The 26,716-nt window shown below is 44.1% G+C and overlaps 1 protein-coding gene across 2 annotated transcripts; it reads right to left on the bottom strand.

Moving 5' to 3' along the window:
- Positions 1-2,448: 2,448 nt before the first annotated feature.
- On the bottom strand, positions 2,449-25,358 carry epha2b (eph receptor A2 b). Of its 2 annotated transcripts, none has more exons than XM_031745066.2 (17): positions 25,152-25,358; positions 24,377-24,456; positions 22,307-22,955; positions 11,721-11,876; positions 11,016-11,360; positions 10,702-10,829; positions 10,233-10,404; positions 10,060-10,156; positions 9,268-9,323; positions 9,024-9,149; positions 8,106-8,303; positions 7,944-8,005; positions 7,579-7,788; positions 7,304-7,453; positions 6,986-7,179; positions 5,934-6,089; positions 2,449-4,563 (listed from the first exon to the last, which is right to left on the bottom strand). In XM_031745066.2, the coding sequence occupies exons 1-17, from the start codon at positions 25,234-25,236 to the stop codon at positions 4,455-4,457; spliced, it is 2,973 nt and encodes a 990-aa protein (XP_031600926.1). In that variant the 5' UTR covers positions 25,237-25,358; the 3' UTR covers positions 2,449-4,454. The 2 variants fall into 2 exon arrangements, with proteins under 2 accessions (XP_031600926.1, XP_031600927.1); XM_031745067.2 differs by having other exon boundaries at positions 8,118-8,303.
- Between the last annotated feature and the right edge of the window lie 1,358 nt (positions 25,359-26,716).

The following is a 26,716-nucleotide window of genomic DNA, read 5'->3' as shown; positions in this document are numbered from 1 at the left end:
TAGGCGTCCTATTGGTTTAACAGAGGCAAGAACACGCAGCCAGCTGGAAGTCAAGGACAAAGACTCGTGAGGGACTTAGCGGCAGATCCAAGTTCCCATGCTCCGGCCCTGTCGGGTCTTTTTCTTGCTACTTCACTGACCTGCAGATTAATTCAATATCTAAATATTGACATTCCTCCTTGTAGTGTGTGGCTCTTATCTGAAGAGTGCATTTAAGTCCCCCCCCTCCTTACATCAGTAAATCAAAGCTGATAAATTTTCAAAATGTGGGCCGCAAGGTTAGAGTGAGTCAGATAAGGCGCAGTGGATCAGTCAAGGTGAAGTGAGAAGTATGGGGCACGTCTAGACTTGCTGGATTCTTGGGCTTGTGCACGGTTACATTTTATTGGTAATTTCTGTCCTCAGCAGGTGTGTGAATGTAAAAGAAACTGATACAACATTCTCCAGTTGCAACACCAATATTTCCATTTCCCATGAAGGTCACATAGAAAGGAGCTCCAAATATAAAACGGCCTTGATGTCTTTTTCAGTGATCCAGTGATTTTATTTATAAGTTTGCTGGGCTGGTCATCATTCACGGTTCAAATGTGGACTGACACACAGCAGACTCTGAGGCCCGAGACGGTCCCGTGTAAAAAATAAATAAGGAAAAAGAAAAAAGGAGAAATTATAACCCTATCGTTTACATGAACGGACCAGCAAAAGAAAAAAAATTGAACCTGGCTCAGTGCACTGCGCTGATCAGTTACATTTATGCAAACCCACATTCCTCCTGGAAGTAAACGCCTTATTCATTCTGATGATTAAAGCAAAAGCTCCCATGTTAACATACATGACTTTATTTTATAAAATCCTGTCACACAGCATTAGAAATAGCTGATCTGCGGTTAGTGCGTTCTTGTTTTCAGGGCAGGGCTGACAATTACAGTATTAGAAATCATGCTGGGACTTTTTTTTGTGTAGTTTTTTTGGTTAGTTTAGATAATGGTGCAGACACTAGAGCAAGAGAGGCACTATCACAGGTGTGGAAGAACCAAGCAGCAACCTGTGGTGCATTGAAAAATGAAAACAATGCAGAACTGCAGCTCCTAAATTGGACACTTAAGGGCAATTTACCAGTTTACAGGCTGGTTGGAAAAAAACAAAAGAACAGCAAATGTCCTTTGTCATGGGTTAATCTTCTTATAACTCCCCCATTTATATTCTATTAAGGCTTAAAATTAAGACAATTAAAAGCGTGGCTGCTTTCAGTGACAGGTAGGTGCCGTTTTTTCCTGCTCTGTGTTCTGTTGTATTACATGACACTCTTAAGTAGTCGCCCTTTCAGCTTCTCTGGTAAGCACATTTTGTTTTAAGCCTGTTTTTCGCCAGCCCGACAGTCTTTGTTACGCTGTCGGGACGGGACAAGAACCAGGAGGAGTCGGACAGACGCAGAGATTGCAAACCTCCCAGCAGCTAAATCAGACTGTCTGAATCAGTTTATTTGGAAGATGATAGTAATCTGTCATCACATAGGAAGAACTTGCAAGAATGTGGAAACTACAATCTGACCTTTCAACAGGTGTTTTTATGGGGTTTTTTGTTCTTTTTTAAGATTAGTTTTGCTAAACTTGGAACGTCTCGCTTTTTTCCCCTTTATCAGTGACTAACTCGGTGTAGTGACGTCAAAATGATAATTTAATGGCCACATTATGGGAAAAGGCCAACATGTAATCAACTGAAACGACCTTCCACTACAACCAACGATGTGAAATTCTGCACTTTTGTCCCGTTTCTCATGTTTAAAAATGATTGATAGATTTTCTGTGGTGCTAAAACTCAGTTTATGCACCACTTTTTTATGCATGACTATATTAAAAGGACATAAGATTTGCCTTTCTTGCTCTCATATACCACACACCAGGATTCAGTAGCTTGTAGAACCACACTGAGCAGCGATAACTTGATGTGATCATTTTATATACGACTTTAGCCTCTTTGTGGGCATTTCTCTAAGCACAGCTCTCATAACCTCCCTTCCCACTGCAGAACTTTAGTCGCTTGGACAGTTGCAACACCTGGATTGTTTTGTTTTTTTCCTGTCAGTCTGTTCTGATAATTTTCCTGACCCAGTTCAATCCAAGCTTTAGCCATCACAGTTGGCCTCACATCGAACTCTAGAATACTTTGGTACACAGCGGAGTTCATGGTTGACTCAGTGACTGCAAGTTGGTCATGTCCTGTGGCTTCAAAACAATCCCAGATCATGACTCCTCCATGCCGTGTTTGCTGGTGATCAGTTCATCGACTTGCTACCCTCTTAATTCCTATGGAAGCAGTTAGGGTGTTCTTAGTTTTTCACAGGACTGCATAGAGTCCAGTGAAAACTCTCCTTTTCACATGACTGTAAAAGTTCACAGCACTACACATCGGATCATTTCCCAAGAAGTACTTAAATGCCACGTTACACACAGATAAGTTTTTAATAAATGCAGGCATCAGTGTTAAATGTGAGATTTTTTTTTTTAAGGTTGATTAGATCATATAACTCCTGTAAGACATTTTCAGGATCAGCCTTGTAATCGGTTTCCACAGAGTTAGTCGAGCACTGATTTTTATTACAGTTTCCAACTCTAGAATTAAAAACACCCAATAGCATAAGCATACCCAGGTGGGTCTGCTCATTTTAATGTCCATCATACAACAGGCTTTGCCAAACTCAGTTTAAGACTTTATTGCTCCACAAATGCAACAAAGGCAGTAAAAAGAAACCAGGAATGAAAAAATTGACATTACAGCTTTTTTTCTCCTTTTTTTTTTTTTTTTAATTACTGACAATGAGAGAGCAAGCTCCAATTATAAACCCAGCTCAATGTTTATCAGGATAAATAAATACAAGTTCAAAATAAATACACTATTAAATACAGTATAAAACAACAGGCACAAAGGGAGGAGATTGCTCTTTGATGAAGGAAGAAAGCAAAATAAAAGTAGGAGACGCTGCTTTGGAAAGTGATGAACTTAGAAAAATAATCCGTTTGGCAGTTGGTAAATAGTGAAATCATAAAAACTATACAAAATGTAACTGCAACCGATAAAACAGAGTAATAAAAAATCCCTTTTCCAAAGATGGGTGTCTAACTGCTACAACAGAATCATAGATACACTTTGAAAATACATTAAAAATTCAAGTAAAGGAAGGTGTACATCAGTAACACAACGAATTGCAGTCATCAATTAAAAGCACTGGGGCACACTGTCCACTATCCACTACTTACTACATTATAGAGCCGCTTCTTTTATATAGACGGAAGCAAACTCTCGCTAATCTCCTAGAAAGAGGCACTTTAACAAAAAATAAAGTCTTTAAATGTCGGAAATCAAGCAACTGTCTTTTCATAGCGCTTCATCCAGTCGACGTGTTACCCAAACCAACAAGAATATGAACGAATGTCTGTAAAGCTTTTACAAAACTAAAGGAGACATTGAAATTGCAAACCAAACTATTATTTAGTGTGAAATTGTCTCAACCACAACCACTCATTATTTAATCCTCCCCATTTTTTTTCCCAGGGTATGTTTTTTCTTTTCTTTCTTTCTTTTTTTAACTTCCCTCTTCATTTTCCGGCACACTACAAACAAACGTGCTGCATTCCAATAGAAACTTTTGAGTGTAGCGGCCTTTTTTATTGCAATTCCTGATTCTTTGATCCAAGTGCTACATTGTAGGTTTTTGTTCCTATAAACTAAGAGAGAGGGGGGGGGGGGGGGAGAGATCCTGTACACAGAGTACCTCACATATGTCCTCTCTTTTTTTTTTCCCCTCATATAAACATCACTTATAAGATTATAGCTTAATTTCTGCACACAGCTAGGAGGCGGCCAGTAAAAACACAAGGTCCATCTGTGTTTATGCACCCAGGCAACACCATCTCTTTAACTCTGGGCCAGCTCAAGCTCATTTCAGCCACCGCGGCGCTCCGTCCTCACCGGCCAGCCTAACAGGAAATGGAGCAAGGTGCCAATTAAAGGAAGATTTTGTGACATCACTGCCGACCACAGTCACAACAAAAAGGCTGATCACACCTTAACTGTGCCTTCGCTTGTTTGTTTGGTACTGGATACAACAAGCTCAGGGTACGACTGTTTTATGAACCGTAAATGGGAAAAAAGATAAAGAAAAAAGATAAAATTGCATCTGTACAGAAATTATGGATAATAAAAAAATAGATATTCAAATATACAGAGTCTACTTGATATATTTGTCGGTGTGTATTTGCTCCATTCCCTGTAGATAAGAAGAAATCAGAAAAAATGTACAGTAAGCTAGTCTTATTCAGTCAGCCTGAAAGGATGGCACAGTCCTCTTGATTCTGATGATCCCAAGCCATCCCCGCAGTAGTGCTCCAGCTCCGTTTAGAGTTCAAAGGGCTGCCGGCTGCAGTGCCTGATTTGAATTCCCTTCATTATAAGGATCACACTGCAAACACGCTCAGTGTGCTGGTCTGGTCCTTTAAGCCCAAGATGCTGTAGGCAATTCTTTTCAAATGTCCAGGCAGCCTCACTCCGATGTTCTTAATATCCCTGCAAAAGAGACACACACACACACCGAGGAGGATATATAAGAGAAGTGCCACATGGATTTACAGTCTGGCCACATTCCAACACTTTTCACGCACATCCTTCCTGCCTCTCGAGCCTTGAAGTAATCACTGACTCATTCGACGTGATGAAATGCCAGCCCGGAGCTGAACCGATTCATGCCTACGTGGGATGCTTTCCAAGTGTGCAATCTGCCAAAGCTTTGATTGATCTTTCATAAAAAAAAAATAAAAAGGATATCACAGGGGGCTCCACGAGCGCACGACGCGAACCTGCAAAAGCTCTGCAACGCAGCAGCCTAAAGTCAAAGCCTTAATTACAGCCTTAATTACTTAACAAGGATTCTCCCTGCTGACGATGAATCACTGGCAAGCAGAGGGCGCGTTGTAAATAACTGCTGGTTTTCCAAGAGTGCTACCAGATGCCCCGAGATGGAAACATGGGGCCATGAAATCACACCATACTGTATGACAAATACTTCAAAAGGGTTTGTCTCTGCTTCACAGTCTGCCCATCTTCCCAAGATCAAGACCTACATATATACGTCGTGGCAGAATGGGGTGTGGGGGGGGTTCATTTTTGGTTGGTCATGTGGTTAGAAAATGCTCTGGCCCTCGTTATAGACCTAAAGCAACCTTATATTATGTGCTTCACTAAGCCTTTCTCCCCGAAACGTTGAGTTCATCTCATTAAATTACCCCTTTTGTAATCGGGGGAATCGGGGAAAATCTAATTGCCTCAACTATCTTGTGATGAGTTCAGGGAGTACTTTCTGAGCGCACCTCTTCAATCTCTCCAGAAATCACATCCATCCATTTCAATTCAGTAATCTCCTCTAGTTGCTGCTGCTCTACAGCCTATTCCCTCCTCCCTCTCCCCTTTTTCCCCTCCTTTAATGTTGAAGAAGCCACAAAAGGCCTCCGATCTAAACAAGCAAAACTGGCGGTTTTTTAGGGGCTCGAGTAAAAGTGCCGTCCAGGGCAGCGGGTGTGAGTGGGTGCAGGGAGGGAGGAGAGAAAGAATGGAGGAGGGCAAGAAGAATAAGAACTGCAGTAACCACAAGCCACCACCATCAGCCGACCACAAATGAGCCCCACTTCTTCTCCTTCCCTCGATTAAATTTTCCATCTCAAACATTTCTTAAGTTGTAACCGAGGCTAGCGATTATATTGAGTGCAAACTATTTTGCTGGCTGTTAAAACTTAACATCTTTGGGAAAACAGATACATGAACTGCCCGAGAGAAGTCTGTCAGGGGCTGGGAGGAAAAACACAAGTGTGCAATTTTTGGATCAATCTAGAAACCTGTGAGCAAATAAGATAACTGCTACTTTAATATCATGTCACACTTACTCAGTTTTCATCTGCAGGACTTGTTCCATGGTGACAATCCCGGCGCAGGTGAAGTTCTCGCTGTACTGGCTCATCTTGATGGACTCCAGCCATTCAGACACCGACCTGAAGGGAGAGCCATCTGAGCCGCTGGTGCTTGGCAGGCGGATGGATACGCTGGTAAAGTAAAATGGATCCAAATGATAATAATCAGCAGGCTTTCCCCACAACAAAGGATGATGACTGAACTGCAATTACTGTGCAGGAAACCCGTTGGTGATAAAAACCAGTCGGAGGAGTTTGGGGCGAAAGATAGCGTGGCATCCTTTGTCCTTTCTCACCGTTTCTGGCTCTAATGCTTTTTCACAAAGGTGAAAGTATTCTCACACACAAAAAACATCAAAAACAAAAGAACAAAAAACAACAAAAACAACTTTAGTCTTCCTCTAAAAGGAGTGCACGCATAATTCTTCCATTAGCCCAGCAGCAAAGGTGTCAGTGTGTCCTGGTGTTTTTAAGTATAACATCTTAACACTGCCCCTGCCCCGGTTGACCCTAAACATCCTGCAATTGTTTTAAATTAAACTTAATGGTTGAGCTGCTGCCTAAAGCTCTCTTTTGAAGCCAGGAAAGGTTGAGTCTGAAGTCAGACGGCCAACTCTGAGCTGAGCGTCGAGTCAGATTAGTCACGCTTTAAAAAGCATGTGACAAAAGTCCGGTCACACGTCAGTCAAACTGTTAAAAAAAAAAAAAAAAAAGATTTCATTTATTAAATAAACTGACTCATTTCCCTGACAGACTTGTTAATAATGATTTGCATAGTCTTCAATGCACATTGCATGGCTCCATCTTAACATCTAACTGAAGGGAAGCTGAAAGAGCTCAAAGGATGTTTACATAAATGAGACAGAAGGAGGGGAAAAAAAGTAATTTATATTATTATTGTATTGCCAAATGTTTTGGTTAAAGGGCTCTTTCCAAGAACTGGTTGCTGATAGTGGCAGCCACTGTAGAGTCAGCACTAGAAAAATATGCACTATAAGCCCTCTGCCTAGTGTTTAAATAAATCTTACCGTGGGTCAAAGTCTGCAATGGTCTTCAGGGACTCTGGGCTGCGCAGCAGCTTGTCCAGCAGGCTGACTATGTCTCCGAAACGTGGCCGCTTGGCGCGATCCTGGAGCCAGCACTGCAGCATCAACTGGTAAACGGCTGAGGGACAGTCCATAGGTGCCGGGAGCCTGAAAGCTTCATTGATGGCCTTCATCACCTGGAAACAGTTGATCTCATTAGCCTTTTTTTGGTTTGTTTTTTCTCTTTAAAATGGCAGAGTTCTTCAAACTTTGTGGTCATTTTTTAAAAATTTCTATGTAGTTTGCTTGTCTGGCACATACCTCGTGGTTGCTCATGTCCCAGTAAGGTCTTTCTCCAAAAGCCATAACTTCCCACATGACGATGCCAAAACTCCACACGTCACTAGCCGAGGTGAACTTCCTGTACGCTATTGCCTCTGGAGCCGTCCAGCGAATCGGAATTTTACCTCCCTGTGCAAAAAAAAAAAAAAAAAAAAAAAAAAAAAAAAATGGGTAAGAGAGAGATCTTTAAAACGGGACGTGGTAAGATGATTCTGGCTGGAGAAAAGCTGTCAGGAAGGCCCACATCTACTCACACTTGTGGTGTACGTCCCCTCAGGATCGTCCTCCAGCACCCGGGACAGGCCGAAATCAGACACTTTGCACTCCATGTTGTTGTTGACGAGGATGTTGCGGGCAGCGAGGTCTCGGTGGACGTAGCTCATGTCAGAGAGGTACTTCATGCCTGCAGCGATGCCACGCAGCATGCCCACCAGCTGGAAGGAAGAAATCTCACCATCGTGGTCCTGGTGTAAGAAACAAAATTATAATAATTAAAAAAACAAAACAGAAAAAGGATCAAACTGAGCTTCAGAGCTCGTTCTTGTGTTTTTAACAGCTTCTTTGTGGCTATACTCACAGAGATAGTTGCATTAGTACAAACTGCATGGTATGGACTTACCCTGAGGTACCTATCCAGAGCTCCATTCTCCATGTATTCAGTCACAATCATGGCGTGTTTAACTGCACAAAGAAGCCACCAAGAATAATAAATTACACATCTTTCCATTGCACCAAAACAACTGAAACATATAAAACTTAGAAAAAAAACGGCCAAACTCACAGAAACCCTTACATTTGGTAACCACTCCCTCTAGGCGAATGATGTTCTGGTGGGAGAACTGGCCCATGATGGAGGCCTCGCTCAGAAAGTCCTGCCTCTGTTTCTCGGTGTAGCCAGGCTTCAGTGTCTTGATAGCCACTGCCACCTCTTTCCTCCCCGGCGCTTTCAGAATACCGCGGTACACCTCGCCAAACTCCCCTGCAACAAAAAAAGAAAAACACCATCATTCAGAGACTTGAGTTTAAAACTAGATGCCCAATATTGAAACATGCATCTGATACATCTCAAGGTTTTACCCACAGGGGTTTGGCTGTGCTACAGATTGAAAATGAGGAAGTCTGTGTGGCTGTTTTGCCCGGGGCTCTCTCATAGAGGTGTGTTCTCAGAGCCTGATTCTCTGTTGTTGTTTTATTAGCCTGTAGTTCAGGGTGGTGGTGGGGGGTGGGCATGGGAATCAGCTGTCACGAGAGGAGAATGGGTGGGGGGCACGCGGCCGTGGGAAGCGCGTGTTGAAAAAGGCCGTTTGCTTACAGGGTAAAAGGTGGTCGCAGTTGAGTAAACGTATCATCGTGTGGGGCAGAAAATGGAAAAAAAAAAAGCCGACAGTGCTCAGGAAGGTGCTGTGATATCGTTCCAAAACACCGTTCCTGCAACAATTCCTTTTTTGTGTAAGTGTGCTGTCAACTTGAGCCAAAACAAAAAAGGTGCCACAGCCAAGAAGTTGCCATACAACAAAATGTCTCGACTTGTTGCGCGAGCCTGACGGATGTTAATCTCACTGAAGTAACCACTGTCAGTCACCCCGCTAAGCTGTAGAAAATGCACAATGTAAACAGCGAATTTGGGGGATTGGAAAAATCTTTCAACATCTCAGAGCTAAGACCCACAACAGACTGTCTCAGCAGGGCTGTCACTCACCAGCTCCAATGACTTTCTGTTTGGTTATGTGGCTGGGGTGGATTTCGGTGGCAAACTTGAGGACGGCCACGTTGGGGTCCTCGTATGTGTGTGGATCCACGTAGGTCTTCAGAGGCTTCAATTGTTCTGCCAACCAAAGGAAGAAACAACAACAACAAACACTGTTATTGTAGGTCGACAAATAAATCAAGTCAATTCATTGAAATGAGACAGAAAGGTGGGAGAAATTATCTTTTTTTTTTACCTGGGGTGGAGAAGTACGTGTCCTCTGGTCCTTGCCTGGTGTGAGAGTTTCTTTTCCTAAAAAAAAAAAAAAAAAAAAAAAAAAAAAGAATAAATAAATAAAAACATCCATCTGCAAATTAATGCCCTACTTTATCTCTTTATTATTTCCCTCCTTTAACATCAAGAACACATGGCAACCTTTGTAGCAATTTTTCTAGGTGCTCTAAGGCTTTCAGAAGGATACCAACACTGCTGCAATGCATCCATTCAGAAAGAAGTGGCCCTTTGATAGCGGCTGTCGATAGACTGTGTTTGCAAAGCTGATTTAAAGACTGAAAGACAGACGAGCAGGCGGGGAGGGAGGGAAGTAGACAGACGGGCTACAGTACAATCTGCTACAGCAGAGACCCGGGTCACCTTTGACAAAGTGCCCGTGGCCTGGTGCAGAAAGAACCAAGCCCCTCTTATCACCAACAATGTACCACTCTGGGCAAATTTCCTTTCAAGGGTCCCCCCACCACCCACCCAACACTCACTAGAATATCACCATTGAGCAATGACAAGGCACATTCAACGCAAATTCCTCACCAGTGAATGCTGGGACACAAATCCAGATAAATAGAAAGAGAAAGCTGGCTAAAGGAAGAGAGAAAGTGAGAGGTGAGGAGAGATGAATGTGGGGGCCATTTGGAGGCCCCTCAAAAAGGAAAAGCAGAAGAATGAGGGAGGAAGCCGGTGGAGGAGGACTTATTCTGACCGATTAGCAGACAGAAAGTGGAGGGAAGGGAAGCAGAGTGGGACGTTTACTGACCGTCTGCGGAAGAAAAGGACCGCGAACACTACGATCAGCATCATCGCCACCCCAACTGCCGCCACTAATAAGACTGTGTAGTTCTGAGACGGGTTTCCTGGAAGAGAAAACAAGGTTAGATGCACACATCTGCATGAAACTAGTGAAACTTGTACAGGGATTCTGCTCTGTACCTTCAGTCAAGGTCTCGAAATGCTCCTCCATTCTGGAGCCTTCGGAGTTGTCATCGCTGCCGAGGGCCTGCACCCTGAACAGGTAGGCCGTGCCCGGGGCCAGATCTTTGATTTGTGCCGAGTTCTTGTCGAGCGTGAGCACGGTGTAGGTAGTCTTATCGAGGTTATCATCCTGGGAGGCAGAGCAAGACATGTGATCTAAGAAGCCAGTGTTACTGCAGAAGACATGATCCTGCAGCCATTTATAGCATTTAAATTAGTGGCTTAAGGTTATGGCCAAAATGGTGATGTCTGATTTTGAAAATTTATGCCTCGTGATGATAATTATGAATACTCAAAATAGATCCAGTGGATCTGTTATTTAAACAACATGCGTAACACACATGCACTGACACAAAACCAAAATGATACATAAGACAAACAGTTTGATTTCAGGGCATTCCTGGTGAGAAAAACAAAAGATGCTCACCTTCTTGTGGTAAGTTAGTTTATACCGGATGTTAAGCTGGGGACGTGGTCGAGGGGATACATCCCAGGAAAGAGCCAGGCTAGTGGAGGTCCTTCCCACCAGTCGCATTGTGGTAATTTGTGGGGGATCTAAGGAGACGGTAGAGAATATTAGGGGTTTTTTGTGATGTGAAAAGCTGAGAAGATATAAGAAAAAATAGATAAAATAATAGGTAGACTTTAGAGATAAAATCCGAAAGTTCATCTTTCAACCTGTGGAGCTGTCGCTACCTCACAGACAGCCCCACAGTGCTGCTTCATACAAGCCGCGCTCACCTGTGTAGTGCAGAAATATAGTGACATTGCTCCTGGATGGTGGCCGCTGCGCCTCACCAGCCAACTGCGACACACCGCTGTGCGCCTCCACGATGAAGGTGTAGTTGAGGTGAGCTTCCAGCTCGCTCACTGACACCCTGGCCTCAGTCAGCTTCATGCTCGCCGGCTCATAGCGAACTCTCTCCCCACAGGGGTGACACACAACCCCATCGCAGCGCTGGCATTCCACGTTGTAGGTGATGTCATTACGACCTCCGGTGTCTTCAGGGGGGGTCCAGGAGAGGATGAGTCTTCCCACGGAGGGCTGAGGGACAGCCGAAAGATCTCGTGGTGCAGAGGGGGGGCCTGGTGAGCACAGGATGGAAATGCATGCAGTATTAAGAGCAACAAAGAAGAGAAGCACAGGATGCCAGATGTGTGGGATTTTTTTTTTTCAGCTATGACTGGAAATATACTTTTTTTAGAAAAGAAGTTTGATAAAAATAAGTTTTAAACATGTCCGGTGTCGGCTGAAAGTCATGCTGCCAGTTCAAAACCATAAACACACCCCTGCACATCCTGAAGGATTCACAGTCACTTTTAAAATGTCTGTTTTGATTACACACTGGAAAGGTCACGTGTGGAAATGGCACTGGTTGCACTGACCGAGCAGCAAACACACCGATCCTCATTTCAAATGTTTTTTTTTTTTTCCACGGGCCTCACCTGAGCAGGGTCCAGTAGAGGGGTCGGTTGGGGCCCGGAAGAAGCCATCCTTGCAGGCACAAAGCACAGCCCCATGTTCCAGCGTATCGGTGTTGGGAGGACATGGCTCACACGCGTCACTCGATGCCTCCGCTTTGAAAGAGCCAGGCCGACACTCTGCAGAGACAAAGACGACATTTGCATAAGCAGCAGAACAACAAATGACTTCAGGGAGCATCCCAAATGACAATGCAAAGCTAGTTTCTCCAGACCTTTCTACACCCTTCAATAGACCAGCAATGCTGTGAACTTTTGACCTCATGTGCAACACAATCAGGCTAAGCTGACATGTCAAGACTAAAAGTCACATTTATACAGGGCTCAGTAATTTGCTGGTTGCAGACAGGGATTGATCCAACCTTCCAATTAGCAGATGACCTGCTCTACCTCCCGAGCCTCAGCCACCTCCAAGTGAAAGATATTTTGTAGGGAAAACATGCGCAAGAGTTTGCATGGTGCTGGCTCTACTTATTAAAATACTCAGATGAGCCCAACCCAGCCTGCACTCCTGCCCTTTACTTCTTCAACCACTAACGCGTCCTCCCTCACTCCACTGCTGACTTCTCACTGTCTCTCCATGCACAACCAGTTATGCCACATTTCACCATACTTAGGTTTTCAGTGCTGCAGCAGGAGAGAGGAATGGAAGCAACAGCTTTCATTAAAAACACCAAGAATCAGCCCAAAACTGCATCCGCGTGCGCCTAACAATCCATCATCTATATTTTTTTTCCTTTTACAGAACCACATGCAGATCTTTGAAACTGTATCGCTTAGATAAGATGACACCCGATTTCACACGTCCAACTCGGAATAAAGAGACGCAGGTAGGGGTCCAGCTGTGCGTAGCCGCGGTGAAATACGAACTTAATGTGGTGTGAAATCTCAGAGAGAGCGTGCCATAAAGGGGAGTGAAAACGAGATGGCTCCCCATTAACTCCGCGAGAGCATTCCAACGCCTGCTGCCGCTCGTGTCCTCACGCCGTTGCACATTCATCCACACACGCGTTCATGTGTGCACCGAACACATGCACAAAATACACATACATGTATGCGAAGCACAGCCTTGGACACATGGGACAATCTGACATCAGAACAGGGATTATGACCACTGCCTGTCACCTGTTCACATCCCTCTGCTAAGTCAGTTCAACTATTCACACACACACACACACACACACACACACACACACACACACACACACACACACACACACACACACACACATCTCTGCCTTTGTTCCAAGTTGTATTCCTGGAGCAAATAGCTGACAGACCTTTACATTTTCTCATTTGGAAAGGTTCAAGCGATAAAAAAAACTCAAAAGAGGTGCTAGAAATAAAGAGATCAGACAATGTAAGAACCCTACATGGTATTCAAAGATTGTGGTTAACGCCGCTGACAGAGGAAAAGCAACAAAACATTCAAATCAAAGGCAAAATGTACGTGTTCCAACAGAGGCGACTTATAAAGGAGAGCCGAGGATGAAGATAAAATCAGATTCACGCAGAATTCTTTCACTGAGGTCGAAATGAGTCAAAGTTTATCTGAAACCTACAAGTGCCCCCACACACACACAGAAGACAGAAAGCACATGGCTGTGGCTCCATTTATCAAGGGGATTTCCTCAATAAACCGTACATTTCACTCCAGCTTCACTTGTTTTTTTTCTCGATCTTTGCGGGTTGGGAGCTGCGCTGCTGTGAACGGGTGTGTGTGTTATATAAGGATTATAAGACAGAAAAAGACACTCAGCTAGAGGCATTTGTTTTGTTTTTTTAAAAGTTTGGCCAACAGGCTTACGCGTTACTCAATCCTCTCTCAAGACAGCGCCTCGCTTCTGTCTCAGCCAGCTGTTTCACCAACAGCTACTGCTACTCATTAACGCAGACGAGGCAAGAGGACAGGAGAGGCAGGAGAGAGGTGGTGTGAAGGGGACAGAAGAAATACTGTATCCTGCTGAGGACTGAAGAAAAGAGGGGAGAAAGAAAGGAGACGGGGCAGGGTGAACTCTCTCATTGAGAAGGGGGAACAGCTGCTGCCTCAAACCCCGATTCATACCCCTACCTCTCCTCCTCGTAATCCCCAAATTCCTTCCTCCTCTCCTTTCTCTCCTCCCGGTCGCCTCTAAAAAGCCTCCCAGCTAACCCATTAACATTGCTATTCACCGCTGACCAACAGGCAAAGAGAATGCCATGCCATTCAAGTGCTGAAAGAAGAAAAAAAAAAAAAAAACATACAAACAACCAAGCGCTGCAGATGGGAATAGCCGGAATGCCACATGGCAACTGAAAAGAGGAGGACTAGCCTCTTTTTGGCGCTACAGTGCCGGCTGCAATGCATCGTGGTCAGGCCTGCGGAGATGATGGCCTTACTCTGCGAGTCCCCTCTATAATCAAGATGCATTCCAGCGCACACCACCCAACAGGAGGCCTGTACCAGAGCGCCTTGAGAGCAGATTCATTTTCAGCCCAGGTCTCCGCTGTAACAAAAACAGGTCAAGGAGTTTGTGTATCATGAACATTTGAGTCACTGTGACGGTAAATGAAAGTAGATGATTCTCTGCTGAGGTATTTGATGAGAGGATTCCTCGACAAAGGAGAAAAGACCGGTGAAAGACAACTTCCTTGTTCCACGGAGAAGGTGGAGAGAGGGCCTTTGGATTGTTGCTGGACACAACAGGAAACAGGAAGTGTGAGACTGACGCAGACTTCCTTCCTAAAGCGGCCAATCAAAGCATGGAAGCATAAGGGGAGCGTGACCAGGAGAAGAACCGCCGCTGTGGCTACCAGAGACCTGAGACAGAATAATAACCCAAAAGGAAGCCAGAATGTGTTGACCCAACACGAACAGAGGCACTAAACCCACAAAGGGGGGGGCTCCTTAGATGGATGATCATGTATACAAATGTCTCTCAGCCAGCTTCTTCAGAGTTGAAACATTTCACAAAGTTAGACTGGCCATTTTTCCCCTCCCTGTAGCTACAAAGAAAGGAACTGTTTGTCATTTGAGAGGCCCCGTGTGCCTTGAGTGGCTCTGTGTTTGTTTATTGAGAGTGAGTGCAGGGGCCCGCTACATTGCTCGGAGCCTGAGTGGCTCTGGAGTGGGAGCCTCCGATGACCACCCCATAAGGCTTGTCAGCTGAAGTTAAGATGGATGGAGACGCCGAAATGATGAATGCACGGTCGGAAAGATGGATGAATGGGTAACATGGTGGCTCAACAACAGGAATCGGCCCTCAGGACTCGGGCAGCACATGGTAAGGGGAAACTCCCCTGGTCCCCCAACAATTGAAGCCAGTGCAGGGCTTTTTAAAGGCAGTAAGGTCATGTCTGCCTCAGGGCAGTTGTGAGTTAAACTGTGCATGGCTTACAGGGAGTCAGTGGCCAAGTAAAACAAACACATGCTCGCAGTGAGGAGGAGGAGGGAGAGAGAAAGGATAAATTCAGAACTACAGCCAGTGAACAGAAAAGAAAAAACATCTTGCAAAAATAATACCAACCAAGAAATAAATGCAATGTCTAGATCTTAATCAGAATGGCTCCCCGAGTATAACTGAAGGCATTTGCCTCTATCCTTGTCTTCTTATTACACTCCCCATCCCCCTGTTTTTCTCCATCTTGGGACAAACCTGTAACTGCAATATGTCATGTCATTTTGTTTGTATGTAGGGTGACAACACACCATTAGCATTTTGGGGTACTCGGAGGTAGTAGAACAATGGGGGCCTGTGTTGGAGGAGGTGAACTGGTAATATGAGCTGGGGAGGTGGGGGGGGGTCACTGAGGTAAAGGAGGGGAGAGCAGCAGAAGGCAGTAAAGGTGTAAGGGCTGAGAGCAGAGTGTGCATGTGTGCACGTTGGGGGTGGTGGGTAGAGAAGCATTAGTCAAAGGGATTAGCTGACCAATGGAGCAGCTGTAAGAGCATTACATCTGTTTTACAATTGCTCTCAGGCTTTCATCTGGGGTTGCTAACAAACACAATAAATTCCCTGATCTGCTTTCTCCTCTCACTCCCTTTGTCCACCCAGATTCACTGACAGGAGCAGGGAAACTGGGAGAGAAAGGTCGAGTCAAGCAGACACGAAATGTGCTCAGTGAATTCTAAAGTTTTGCAGATGCATCGAAGAAACCCAGTACTGGTTGAGGTGATCCAACACAGACAAGTTCCAGTGGTTTTCTGCAAAGCTGCTTGGTAGAGCCAGACGACCAGGTGGCAAACGCGACACCCGTTTTACTACACCACAACAAGCCAACAGGTAACACGCTGGATGCTGATCACTGTCTGCTTCCTGGCTAGGGGAAGTGGCCAAAATGAGACTGAAATGCACCAATAAACAATAAAGGTTATCAGGGAGGACAACGAAATGGAAAGCGGCTGAGCAAGGCCGCTCGGCATCGACCGACAATGGAAAGCCCTGAGCCAACGGGTTGGGGAGTCACCAAGGGATTAGGTGACCTCCGGTTTCCGCTGTGGGCTCGTCCTGTTAGCAGTGAAGGGCGGGTGGGTGGTGTGTTGTGCTTGGGGGAGGTGGGGGTAACTGACTGACATGGGGGAAGGAAAGTGCTGACCTCACACCCCAGCAGTACAATACAATGCGCTTCACATCAACACACACACACACACACACAGCCTGCAGGCTCAGGAATGTCACCAAGAGGAAATATGTCCCAACTTCCCCACCACAACCAACACACACACTAAAAAGCTAAAAATTGCAAAGGGTCAGTTGTTTGGGCCAATGGACATTTGGAAACTAAATAAGGCGACTGCAAAAGAAATTGGTTGTGTTGGTCAGAATGTTGAGGAAACCGATTAAAGCTGCACTAATCAATTTTTAAAAATACATTCACAGCACTCCGTGTAATGCAAAAAACACTTGTTTGTCATGACGAACACGAAAAGTAAAAACTTCTCGTTAGTTCTAAAGAACCTTTTTTCCCCCCGTTTTTCACTCGTTTTGGTTTTCCATGACATGAGGATTGCTGAACATCCAAAAACTAGCATTGTTCTCAGTGCCTCAGTGTTCATATACTTATTTAATGATAAATAATAAAACACACATGAAAACCATTTATGCTAATTACACTGTAGATGCAAAGCTATACATTTTTTAGGTTTCAAAAACTGGGCTTCCCTCTCATGTGCCTCACAGTTGTTTGGTCCACTGGCTGCTAACTCCTTCATTTAACTTGGAGGACGTGTGAGACTTTGGTCTTTAATTCTGCCACTCGAGTTACTACAACTGCATTTTTCGGCTAAACCTTAATGTGGCTGCCATACTGTTACAGTGCACATCTCCTAAATGTTTCGGAGGCAGGAGGTCTGCCTACAATTAAAATCATTAGAACTCACTGAATTTTCAGCAAGTGTTTTAAGTGGTTAGTACCGTATCCTGGCCTTGAGAGTTCAAACGCACTGCAACTTAAGAAAAGACCAGCAAATAGAAAAAAGCTGCAAAAGTACACAAAATACAACGGAAAGAGAAAAAAAGCTGTGCAGAAAAACTTCCAAATTTTGGGGGGAGAAAATAATGTGATGGAACAGCTGTGGAAGTAAGCTAACAGGAAATGGCTAATAGCAAACATGCATCTACAGTATTATATGAATTAAAACATGCATTACCTGCAACTTTTCGCCCTGACAACACCCCAACTGTTCTGTCACGTTAATGTCTCCACAAAAACACTGTTGAGTTTTATTTAACTTCCATTGTGTTGTGTGTGTTTCTGCAGCATTTTTCTATTTGCTGATGTTTTCTTGAGTTGCAATTGGTTTGACCTCTCAGGGCCACTGTAGGTAGGGTAAGGTATTCATCTCAGATTGTTTTAAAAAGTATATACATATTTTTAAAATAAAATCATGAAGCGCCCCACGGCTCGACCGCAACACAAGTCACACTTTTTAAACCACAGTAGTATGATTAGCTGCAGTCCACATTAGAAACTCGTGCTACATTTTCTGTCATCTTGTTTGAATTAACTGCCAGTGTTCTGCTCACTACAAGCGTGGCCCAACAAGACTGTGCATGACACCACTTGAAAGTCCACCCCCACCCCCATTACCTAACCAGCTCACTCAAGTTCAGCCCGCTAGGCAGACGTTAACTTGGCGTAAGATCTGAGAAATCCAAAGTAAATCAGTGTAATCGCAGTGGGTTTATAGCCAAGGTTATATCTAGACTGTGCATCTAAATGAACAGCATTGTCCAACGAGTTTGTGACTTAAACAATTTTTTTCCCCCCTTTTTTTCCTATTTTGGAGATCAGCCACAGGGATCAAAGGTTAAAGGAGTTTGGTAGAGCAGAAAATTTCAGTGTGGGGATTATCCTGCAGGAGTGAGATGATTCCATTGTGTAAAATCCACTTTAAGCCAGCTAAATGAAATCCCTGTCATCTTGAGGAGTGGTGCCGTGTTCACGTCTTTGCACAGTCACCATCAGATTGAGTGAAATTGCACAACACCTTTGTTTTAATAAGTTTGCAGTCACCATGAGGAACCAGCTGGCTCTCAGCGCAACCGGATTAAAAGATTTAAATCTACTGAAGTGTCTATCTCTGACATTTTAGATTGCAAATGCCGGAGCAAGCATTTTGTTTTTAAATATTTTACCTCCATCAAATGTTTATGGCTTAACCACTACATGAAGCCAGTTGGTTTTTCCTCTCCCCATCCACTAAAAACTCTCCCATTGGCAGAATTGTTCTAATTTAGCCTCTATTTATCTTTACGAGGCACTTGCGGAGAAATGTATTTATCAGGGGCCGAGATGAGAATTGTACACAGTCTAAATAGTCCCATCATAGCCGTGTGAAACGGGATGTTTAAACTCTATTGGTGTCATATTCATGACCTGAACCCCGGCCAGAAATAACAGCCACTCAGTGATTTCACAGGAGACATGAACACAAGACGTGGAGGAAAGACTTTTTGTTTGTCTGTAAGTTTATTGTACTTGGGGCAGCTTCTGCAACAGTGCGCGTTTCGGGAGTAAATTGTGACAAAATGACGATGCAAATAATCCGCTGAGATGAGAAACTATTAAATAAATACAAGATGAGAGGGCGGAAAATTGAGGTTAAAATAGAAAGACTCTTCAGGGACAGGGAGGATGTTGGGAGAGAGGGGGCAGAGGACGGTAAAAAGAGATTGCACAAAGGCAAAAAAGCAGCAGAACCAGTAGTTACTCTGCTTAAAAAGACTAAACACACCCAAGTCAATTACTACCCATACAAATCACTCACCACAGCATGCAGTCACAATTACAACAGTCACCAACTGTTTGTTACATCAGCTGAGGACGAGCTCGGAAACACGGACTCGGAGAGCAGGAGGTGGGGGGGGAAGAAAATGGTTTACTGGAACCTTTTTGGAGAGAGGAGTCGGAACTTTACTGGAACTCAGGGGAACAGTTGTTCCTCCGAAAGTGCCCTCAGCAGTCCAAATATTCCACACTGTGTGTCTTTTTCTTTTTCTAGCGTCTTCTGTAAACCATAATATGGGATTAGGCCTTATTTGTTGAGGCTTTAGAGCGACCGATGAGGTGTGGACCAGGGCACTTAGACACAAAAACCAGAGCACCAGCTGTGATCCTTTGAGGGGGTGCAACGGGTATGCCGTCGCATTGTGCCAGGGAGGACTGTGGGTAAGGAAGGGCGTGATCGGCTGCAGAGGAAAACTGTGTCAGTGTCAAAAGGGAGTCACAAGGGGAAAGTGTTGAGGTTTAAAAGACTGACCAGGTAATTGAAAGAAAGTTGTGTTCCCCCCCACAGAATAAAAAAAGGAAAGTTTATTTCCACAGCATCCTGATCCATAGCAGATGGTGACGGGAAACAATCAAAGAAAGCTTCCTCAGTGCTTGATTTACAGTTTAGATTTAGTGGGGGGTTTTAAATACAATGTTTTGCAATTTTTTTAAGCATTAAATAAATAGCTTAATTAAAAACATGTAGAAAGAGATTTTTTTTTTTTTTTTTTTTTACAAAATACACACTTGTAAAGTATCTAAAAGTGTCCCAATTTTAAAAACAAATCCCCCCCCCCAAAAAAAACCCCATCTTGTCAGGCTTGCTGACTCATATGATTTACAACTAGTTCATAAAAACGTTTACAATAACTGCTCTAAACACTCAGTGCAGTGCAGGAAGCGATGTGTTTTATCTTCAGGGTCTGTTTGCTCGGTTCTGTCGTTACGATGAGCATCGACGGCCACCAAGAGAACAGCGCCACACGCCAAATAGAAAAAAGAAAAAAAAACAACAACAAAAAACCTCAGAGGTTTAAAAAGGGGGGGGAAAGAAAAGAAAAGGGGAAAAAAAGATCCCTGCGGTACAGTTTGACAGAGAGTGATCTCCAAGCCAAAAAAGTACCACAGTGAGGAGCTGTGATGAAGAGACGGGAGACAAAAACCAGATGAAGTCACAGGTTTCTACTTTAACAGGTCCCACGGGAGGAGCGAGGAGTCATAAAAGTGAGTGAACACATCGCCGAACATGGAAACTTTCAACCCAACTACGAAAAAGCGCCACAATTGAAGTTTTGTGGTTTCTCCCGTAACAGCGCTCCACACAGGAAAGAAGCGGGGAGAATGATTAACTGTGCGTCGGTAGGATATTCCACTTTAAGCTCTCTGAACCATTCATCTTGGCCCACACTGCAGCTCTGTGATTCACTTCCACCTTCATCTGCAACTGCCCTCATGCATCTTAGGCCTCTCATTTAACTTCATCCTGGTAGGTTTTTTTCCCTTGGGGGTCTTTGTTTAGTCATCTTTATGCGAGGGCTCGACCCGGAGCTGCTCTTCCCCCTCCTGGGAATTCCACAGGTCTGGAGTAATGCTGGAAGGCTCCTCCTCAGCAAACCGATCAGGAATGTATCAACCACTAGGGAGAGGAGGTGGAGGTGTGCTCCACCGGCCATGCGGTGGGAAACACAGCACTCCATTGTTCTCCTACCTTTACATTCCTCTCCTCACCTCTTGCCATTTAAAAAAAAAAAAAAAAAAATATCACGCCCCCTCCTCTAAACACAGCTTCTCGCTTTTGCATGACCCCTCTCTCTCTCTCTCTCTCTCTCTCTCTCATTCCTTCCTGCTTCTCCTCCCTAATCATCTTACCTGCCACTTTCCTGCAGCTAAAAATGATCTACTGACAGAAAACGTCATCGCTTTTAAAACAGCACTTTGCCACTGGTGGGGAAACTAAATGGGAAAGTAGATCTGTTACAGAGCCACGGGTGGATTTACAACTGCTGCCCCCAAATGTCTTTCAGGTGACGATTAGAGGTATTCATACCCGTATACGAGTGATTCGGGTCAGGCATGTGGGTGGGTACGAGCAAGTGTTACGAGCAGCAGAGAATGAGGCTCCTCAGTCTTCAGGTGTTCAGTTATGGAAACGGATCTTAACAGGTCCTTGCATGCCAGGCTGTGCAATATGTTCATATACACCGCTAAAGTCAGACACACACACCCCACAGTGGAAGCTCAGTAAATCTGTGACAACAGAGGGAGGAGGATCAAGACATGGATGCAGACGGGGGGACATGCAGCCAACTTGCCCGTTCACACACAAGAGGAGGGCTTCTGCACTCTGTGACGCTTGATATGAACAAAGTGAGTGGGGCTCAAAAAGCTTCCTCCTGCCGCCTCCCACTCCCCCCCCCCTCCCCAAACCATCTTTAAAGATGCTAATCCATCACAGTACAGTAGCCTCCCGGCTTCTTTGATCACTTTCAGTCACTCTGACAGCCCTCACCGCAATAATAAAACCCTTCTTTTGCAGGACTTCAGGCACAACTGCACCACAACTACAAAGGCAAAGGGACAGATGTATCACTGGACGACATATCACACTCAAAAGATAACGAGAACAGGTGATAATGAGGTGGCAGGAAATCAGCCTGACGCAACATGCTGTAAGCCCTGAGCCATGAAAGGCCATGTGCTTGAGCAAGACTGTAAAATATGTGATTTGAAAGCTGAGCGTGACTCCAACCAAAAGGTTTCTTTATTTAAAAGATACGTTTTCAAATATTCTTTGTTACCAAATGAGATTCACTGGCGATGAAAAATGAATACGTCAAACACAACCTGACTCGAATCCTCTTCTCCCAACTTAAGCCTCCATATCACAAAGGCTTTAAAGTGCTTCACATAATTCCTTCCTCAGAACCGTACATCTTAGTCATAGTGAAACCCAAAAGCACTTTTCCTAATTTTACAGGTATCAGTTCAAGGTCAGGGATAATGCCAGGGCATGTACAAGTAGGCCTCAACATTCCTTCCATTGCAAAAGAACCATGTTAGCCAAAGGCAGAATTCCACTGAATTACAATAATAATACCCATCATGAAGCTCCACACTCTGCCATCCAGGCCTGTTTTACACCCCGTGGCAATTAAAATAAAGGTAAATAGTGACTAATGCTGGAGTGTGCTTAAAAAAAGCACACTCTCCTGGGAAGCGAATCCTGGTTTACACCCAGATGAAGCGCCTGTAGACATAAAGACTTTGAAAATTCCAGAGACTCAATCGCATGTGCTCACCTTGACATGTGTCTTTGACCTCTTCGTAGCCCGGTTTGCACTGGCACTGTCCGACCTGCACCGCCCACTTCCCTTCCTCGGTGCAGTAGATGCGAGGTAACTCCTCACTGGCTGCGTTATCCACGCATACCCCGCTCACTTCCGTAAGTGGCTGGTTCTCAGCTCCGGCCACCGTCTCGGGGAACGTGGCGAGATTCTGTACGGTGCCCGGGCAGGTTTTGTAGAAGACCCTGACGGAGAGAAGAGCGATGCAGGCTCCGATGTCTTGAAAGGCCAAGTAGAAACCTTTTCGAGACAGCCCGTCCACCACTCGCGTCTCTGTGTTGATGTGCATTTCATTTTTGCCGGTGATCTCATCCGGAGCTATGGTGGCCACCTTCTTAAACTGGCTCTTGCGGAAGGTGGTGCCCACATCTGCATCTGACTCGGACGTGTAGAGGTTGAAGGTTTCCTTGCAGATTAACGAGGCTCCGTCGAAAGAGTTGCAGTCGCGTACAATAAACTTAAGTTCCACAAAAACCCGCGAGGCCAATGGATGCCGCTGGATGAAGGTGGTGCGCAGCCAGTTGTCCTGCTCGCGCTCCTCCACGTTGCAGATGGAGTACGTGTAGAACTGAGAGCCATTTAGAGTCCTCTGGACAACCTCCCACTGAAGAATAAGAACAAACACACACACAAGCGAAAAAGGTTAAGAGGTACGAACACTGAGCATGTGCAAACCAAAACTACCAGGACGGCAAAGGAAAAAGGCTCCATTGCACTCCTCATAAGGGTTCAGCTATCGTACTACTGTATGAACAGTATGAGTGTGTGTCAGGGAAGCCATGCTCCACAAATTGCTAATTACTCCCTGTGAATATTTTTACAGCTTCACAGCAATAACACATTTCTGGGACATGGAAAAGTGCACTTTACGAGCAGCATTACAATATTGCAAACCTCAGGGGCTGATGAACATGAGCATTTCTGACATTGCAAAGATACCAAATTATTTCCAATTCCAGGTCTTTTTTTTTTTTTTCCTCTGGCTACTTGTTGGCATGTTCCCCAAATAGCATTGCTTCTTGCATACTCAATGGTGCCACAAATATTTCTGGTGAAAAAAAAAAGTGACAGCAAGTTTTAACAAAACCTTGGCTCCTGAGAAACAACTGGCCCCACGGAGGCTGTGGTTTGCTCTCTGCATGTAGCCCCTGTCCTATTAATTAAAAAATAAAAAAATGTGCTTAGCTGGCCGATTGTGTGGCTGTGCATATAAACTTGATGTGCAGCAGCAGAACCGACACATCTATAAAACAGCTGGTGAACATTTTTCACAATTTTTACAAGGGGCCTTTAAAACACCTGAGGCTTATTAATGAAAAAGTGAAACTTATTTAAAGGTTTTCTTTCTTTTCTTTTTCTCTTCAAGAAAGTTGGGTGAGCCATCACGAACACGCCTGCACATGCCTTTGACTCATCAGCACACAAGATGAAGCCATTTGCTGTGAATTTGCATGAGTCTGACTGGTCAATTACTGTGAAACTGCAGCCCAGTCGGAAGGCATATGTTTCTAGTACACTGGTGTAATAATGTGCTGGGCACTGCACTAAATGTAGACGTTTACGTTTTCCCCTCCATCCTAAACCCATCCTCTCCAAAAAAAAGAGAGGCACCACATGCTGCAAACTTTAAAAGTTAATTGCTCTCTGACATACAATTCTGGAGCTGAAGCCTTCAAACCACAAGAAGCCACAAGTATTCCCAGTTGAGCGCTAGCAGCTATTCTGTCTGCCTAAGCTTTTGGTGTAGCCCAGACATGCTTTGGATGCAGTTCCTGATAGGATCCTGCTACTATCGAATATAAGGTTAACTGATTTTCATTAAAAAAAAACAAACCTAAACACACACACAGCAGCCACTCCACATCTAACCACAGGAGTCAAATAGTCAAATGTCATCAAATTGGAGGGTCTACATTCAGCTGGAGCCTTTCCGTGCATTTTCTCCATGCTGATTTGTCCTTAAGGCAAATTCCAACAGGAAACGTGGGAGCTGGAGGAGAAACCAGAAAGCAGAGCTCTACTCACCCCGGTCTTCTCTCCCTGATCTAAGGGCCAAGTCAGCCAGCCCAGTTCATCTCCTGACGCCCTCATGTCCAAAAGCACTTCTGTGGAGACACGAGAACAATTTCAGTAAGTGAGAATACACCTATTTTAAAATATATATTTATCCAGAAACATTTGGTTTGGTTTGAAATAAGTTCAAATATTTGACTTGTGATTCTTCAGAAGAGATATCTGCAAATAAGAAGCCACGAATAAGTTGGAGTTTTGGTCTTTGACTAAAGAAGCGATCAGATTTTAGCTAAATAAGAGCGGCAGCTTGCTGCATGAATATTACACGTTTCATTTGCCACATGCCAGCAAACTTTGATATACTCGAGTCAGCGTGTTGAAATAATGGGAATAAAAATATATTTATATTTTTTTCCTTCTTTAATACAGAGAAGGAGTGGAAGGAAAAAAAATCACAGACGATCACTCAAATTGTGGCAGATTTCACCTGCTGGTGCGACGTGGTTTACTGCAGCGCACACGAAGGCTCAGCATTGCTGATGGTTAATAATCAAACCAAACTCCGGGAAGTTCTTTTTTTATCCAAATAAAACAATGAAATAAAGAAAGAGACAGAGCAGTGCAGGACTGTCATAAAGCATGAAGAATATTTCCTGTTTGTTAAAAAAATAAACTTTTAAGTTGGTGTCCCGCATGGCACGCGTGCTTCCCTTAAGCAAAAATCTCCCAGAAAAATTTAATGCAACCAGGTTTTTAAATAATTAGCTTTTTTTAAAAAGTCACTCACCTTCTTTAGTTTGTATTGTAATAAATATGCCATTGAGAAGTACGTATGAAAACAAATAACGTCTGATTCCACCAAAGAAATCCATTTAGAAAACTTTTCCTTCCTCTCTCCGCTCCTGGGCTTGGCTGGGATTCTGAGAGGTGAGCACAGCTTGCTGCAGCTCATTCACAAACAGCACGGCACGTCACGGACTCCGCCTGCTGGAATGTGTGTGTGTGTTTGTGTGAGTGGGTGAGTGCGTGTGCATGGTGTGTTTAGCGTTTCCAGAGGTGGGAGTGAAAGGCAGTGGGGTGGTGAGGCACTTAGGGACTGTTGGACATTTCATAATTACAAACGAACCATCACGAACGTCTCAAAGAGCTTATCATAGTTAGTACAGCCTGGTGCAAGTTTGCAGAGAAAACCTGAAATATTTCTGTGTGCAATCAACCCCAAACTGCACTAACAGGCAAAGCACCGTTAGCCTGTGGGAGAGAGGAGGGTTAGAGGACAGAACTATTATCCTCCAATGAAAATTACATTACTAATAATTTTTTAAAAGTATTTCCCAATGGTGTTAAAAAACAGAGCAAGGATATGTTTTTTTTTAAATGCAGATTTTTATATAAACATCCAAGTTTGCATTTTGAGTTAAGTTACATTATTTTATTTTACTTGCACAAAAATAAATAAATAAATCACAAACTCCCCAAACCTACCAGGGTCAAAATTGATGCTAATGGTCAGCTTTTTTTTAAACACATGTCTGCAGAGCAATTCCAGCTCCTTTGACAAATCTCTCAAGCTTCTCCAGATTTGATGGTCTTCAGGCACGGATCTTGATCTTCAGTTCATTTCCAAAGGGATTCGAGTCAGGGCTTTCTGCAGGCCAGTCAGCAATGTTCACTTTGGTCTTCTGGAGGTAGTTTTTCACAAGGAGTGATGTATGTTTTGGGTCATTGTGTGTGAAAACAAAGTGATGACCCAGACCCAGGATTGTTGCTGCCTGCTCGAGGTTTTCTTTCAAATTCAAAATCTCCATGAGTCTTCACTAAGATTCCTGACCAGTCCTTACCAGTCATGACCAAGATTCCCAGTTCCATATGCACTGACGTGTCCCCACAACGTAATACCCCCGCCATCGTGTTTCACTGTGAGGGTGGTGTTGTACACCTCTTCCTTCTTTCTCCAAGCATTAACAGCATCTCTGTGGCCAAAGAGCTCTAGTTTAGTCTCATCTTAACAAACGATGTACTTCCAGTATACCCAGTATACATAATCCTAATAGTCCTTAGCATACTTCAGTCGTACTTCAGTTTTTCTTGGTCTACAACCTCGAAGTCCATTCCTGTGCAGGGTTCTAGTGATCATCTTTGAGAGTATTACTTTGCCTGACTTGGCAAAGTCATTCACTCGTGTCTCTGCAGCTGTTCTTTAGTTGCTGGTCTTTAGAAACATCTCACTAGTTTTCTTTCCAGAGTCTTTGAAATCTTTCCCTTCCTACCTCAGCCAGGCTTGTTCTGTGCTGTGTGGCTCTCTTTAAATTTCTTAATGATACTTTGCTCTCTAGTTCTTGACACTCTGGA

Source organism: Oreochromis aureus, linkage group 20, assembly GCF_013358895.1.
Source record: "Oreochromis aureus strain Israel breed Guangdong linkage group 20, ZZ_aureus, whole genome shotgun sequence".
Classification (NCBI taxonomy): domain Eukaryota; kingdom Metazoa; phylum Chordata; class Actinopteri; order Cichliformes; family Cichlidae; genus Oreochromis; species Oreochromis aureus.
This window is presented reverse-complemented; position numbering and strand designations above follow the sequence as displayed.

Coding starts and splice junctions, on each gene's coding strand:
- epha2b (XM_031745066.2), bottom strand. CDS start 25,236: ATGGATTTCTTTGGTGGAATCAGACGTTATTTGTTTTCATACGTACTT. Junction 22,956..24,376: donor ATCAGGGAGAGAAGACCGGG/GTGAGTAGAGCT, acceptor CTTATTCTTCAG/TGGGAGGTTGTCCAGAGGAC. Junction 9,324..10,059: donor GTCCTTTTCTTCCGCAGACG/GTCAGTAAACGT, acceptor TTTTTTTTTTAG/GAAAAGAAACTCTCACACCA.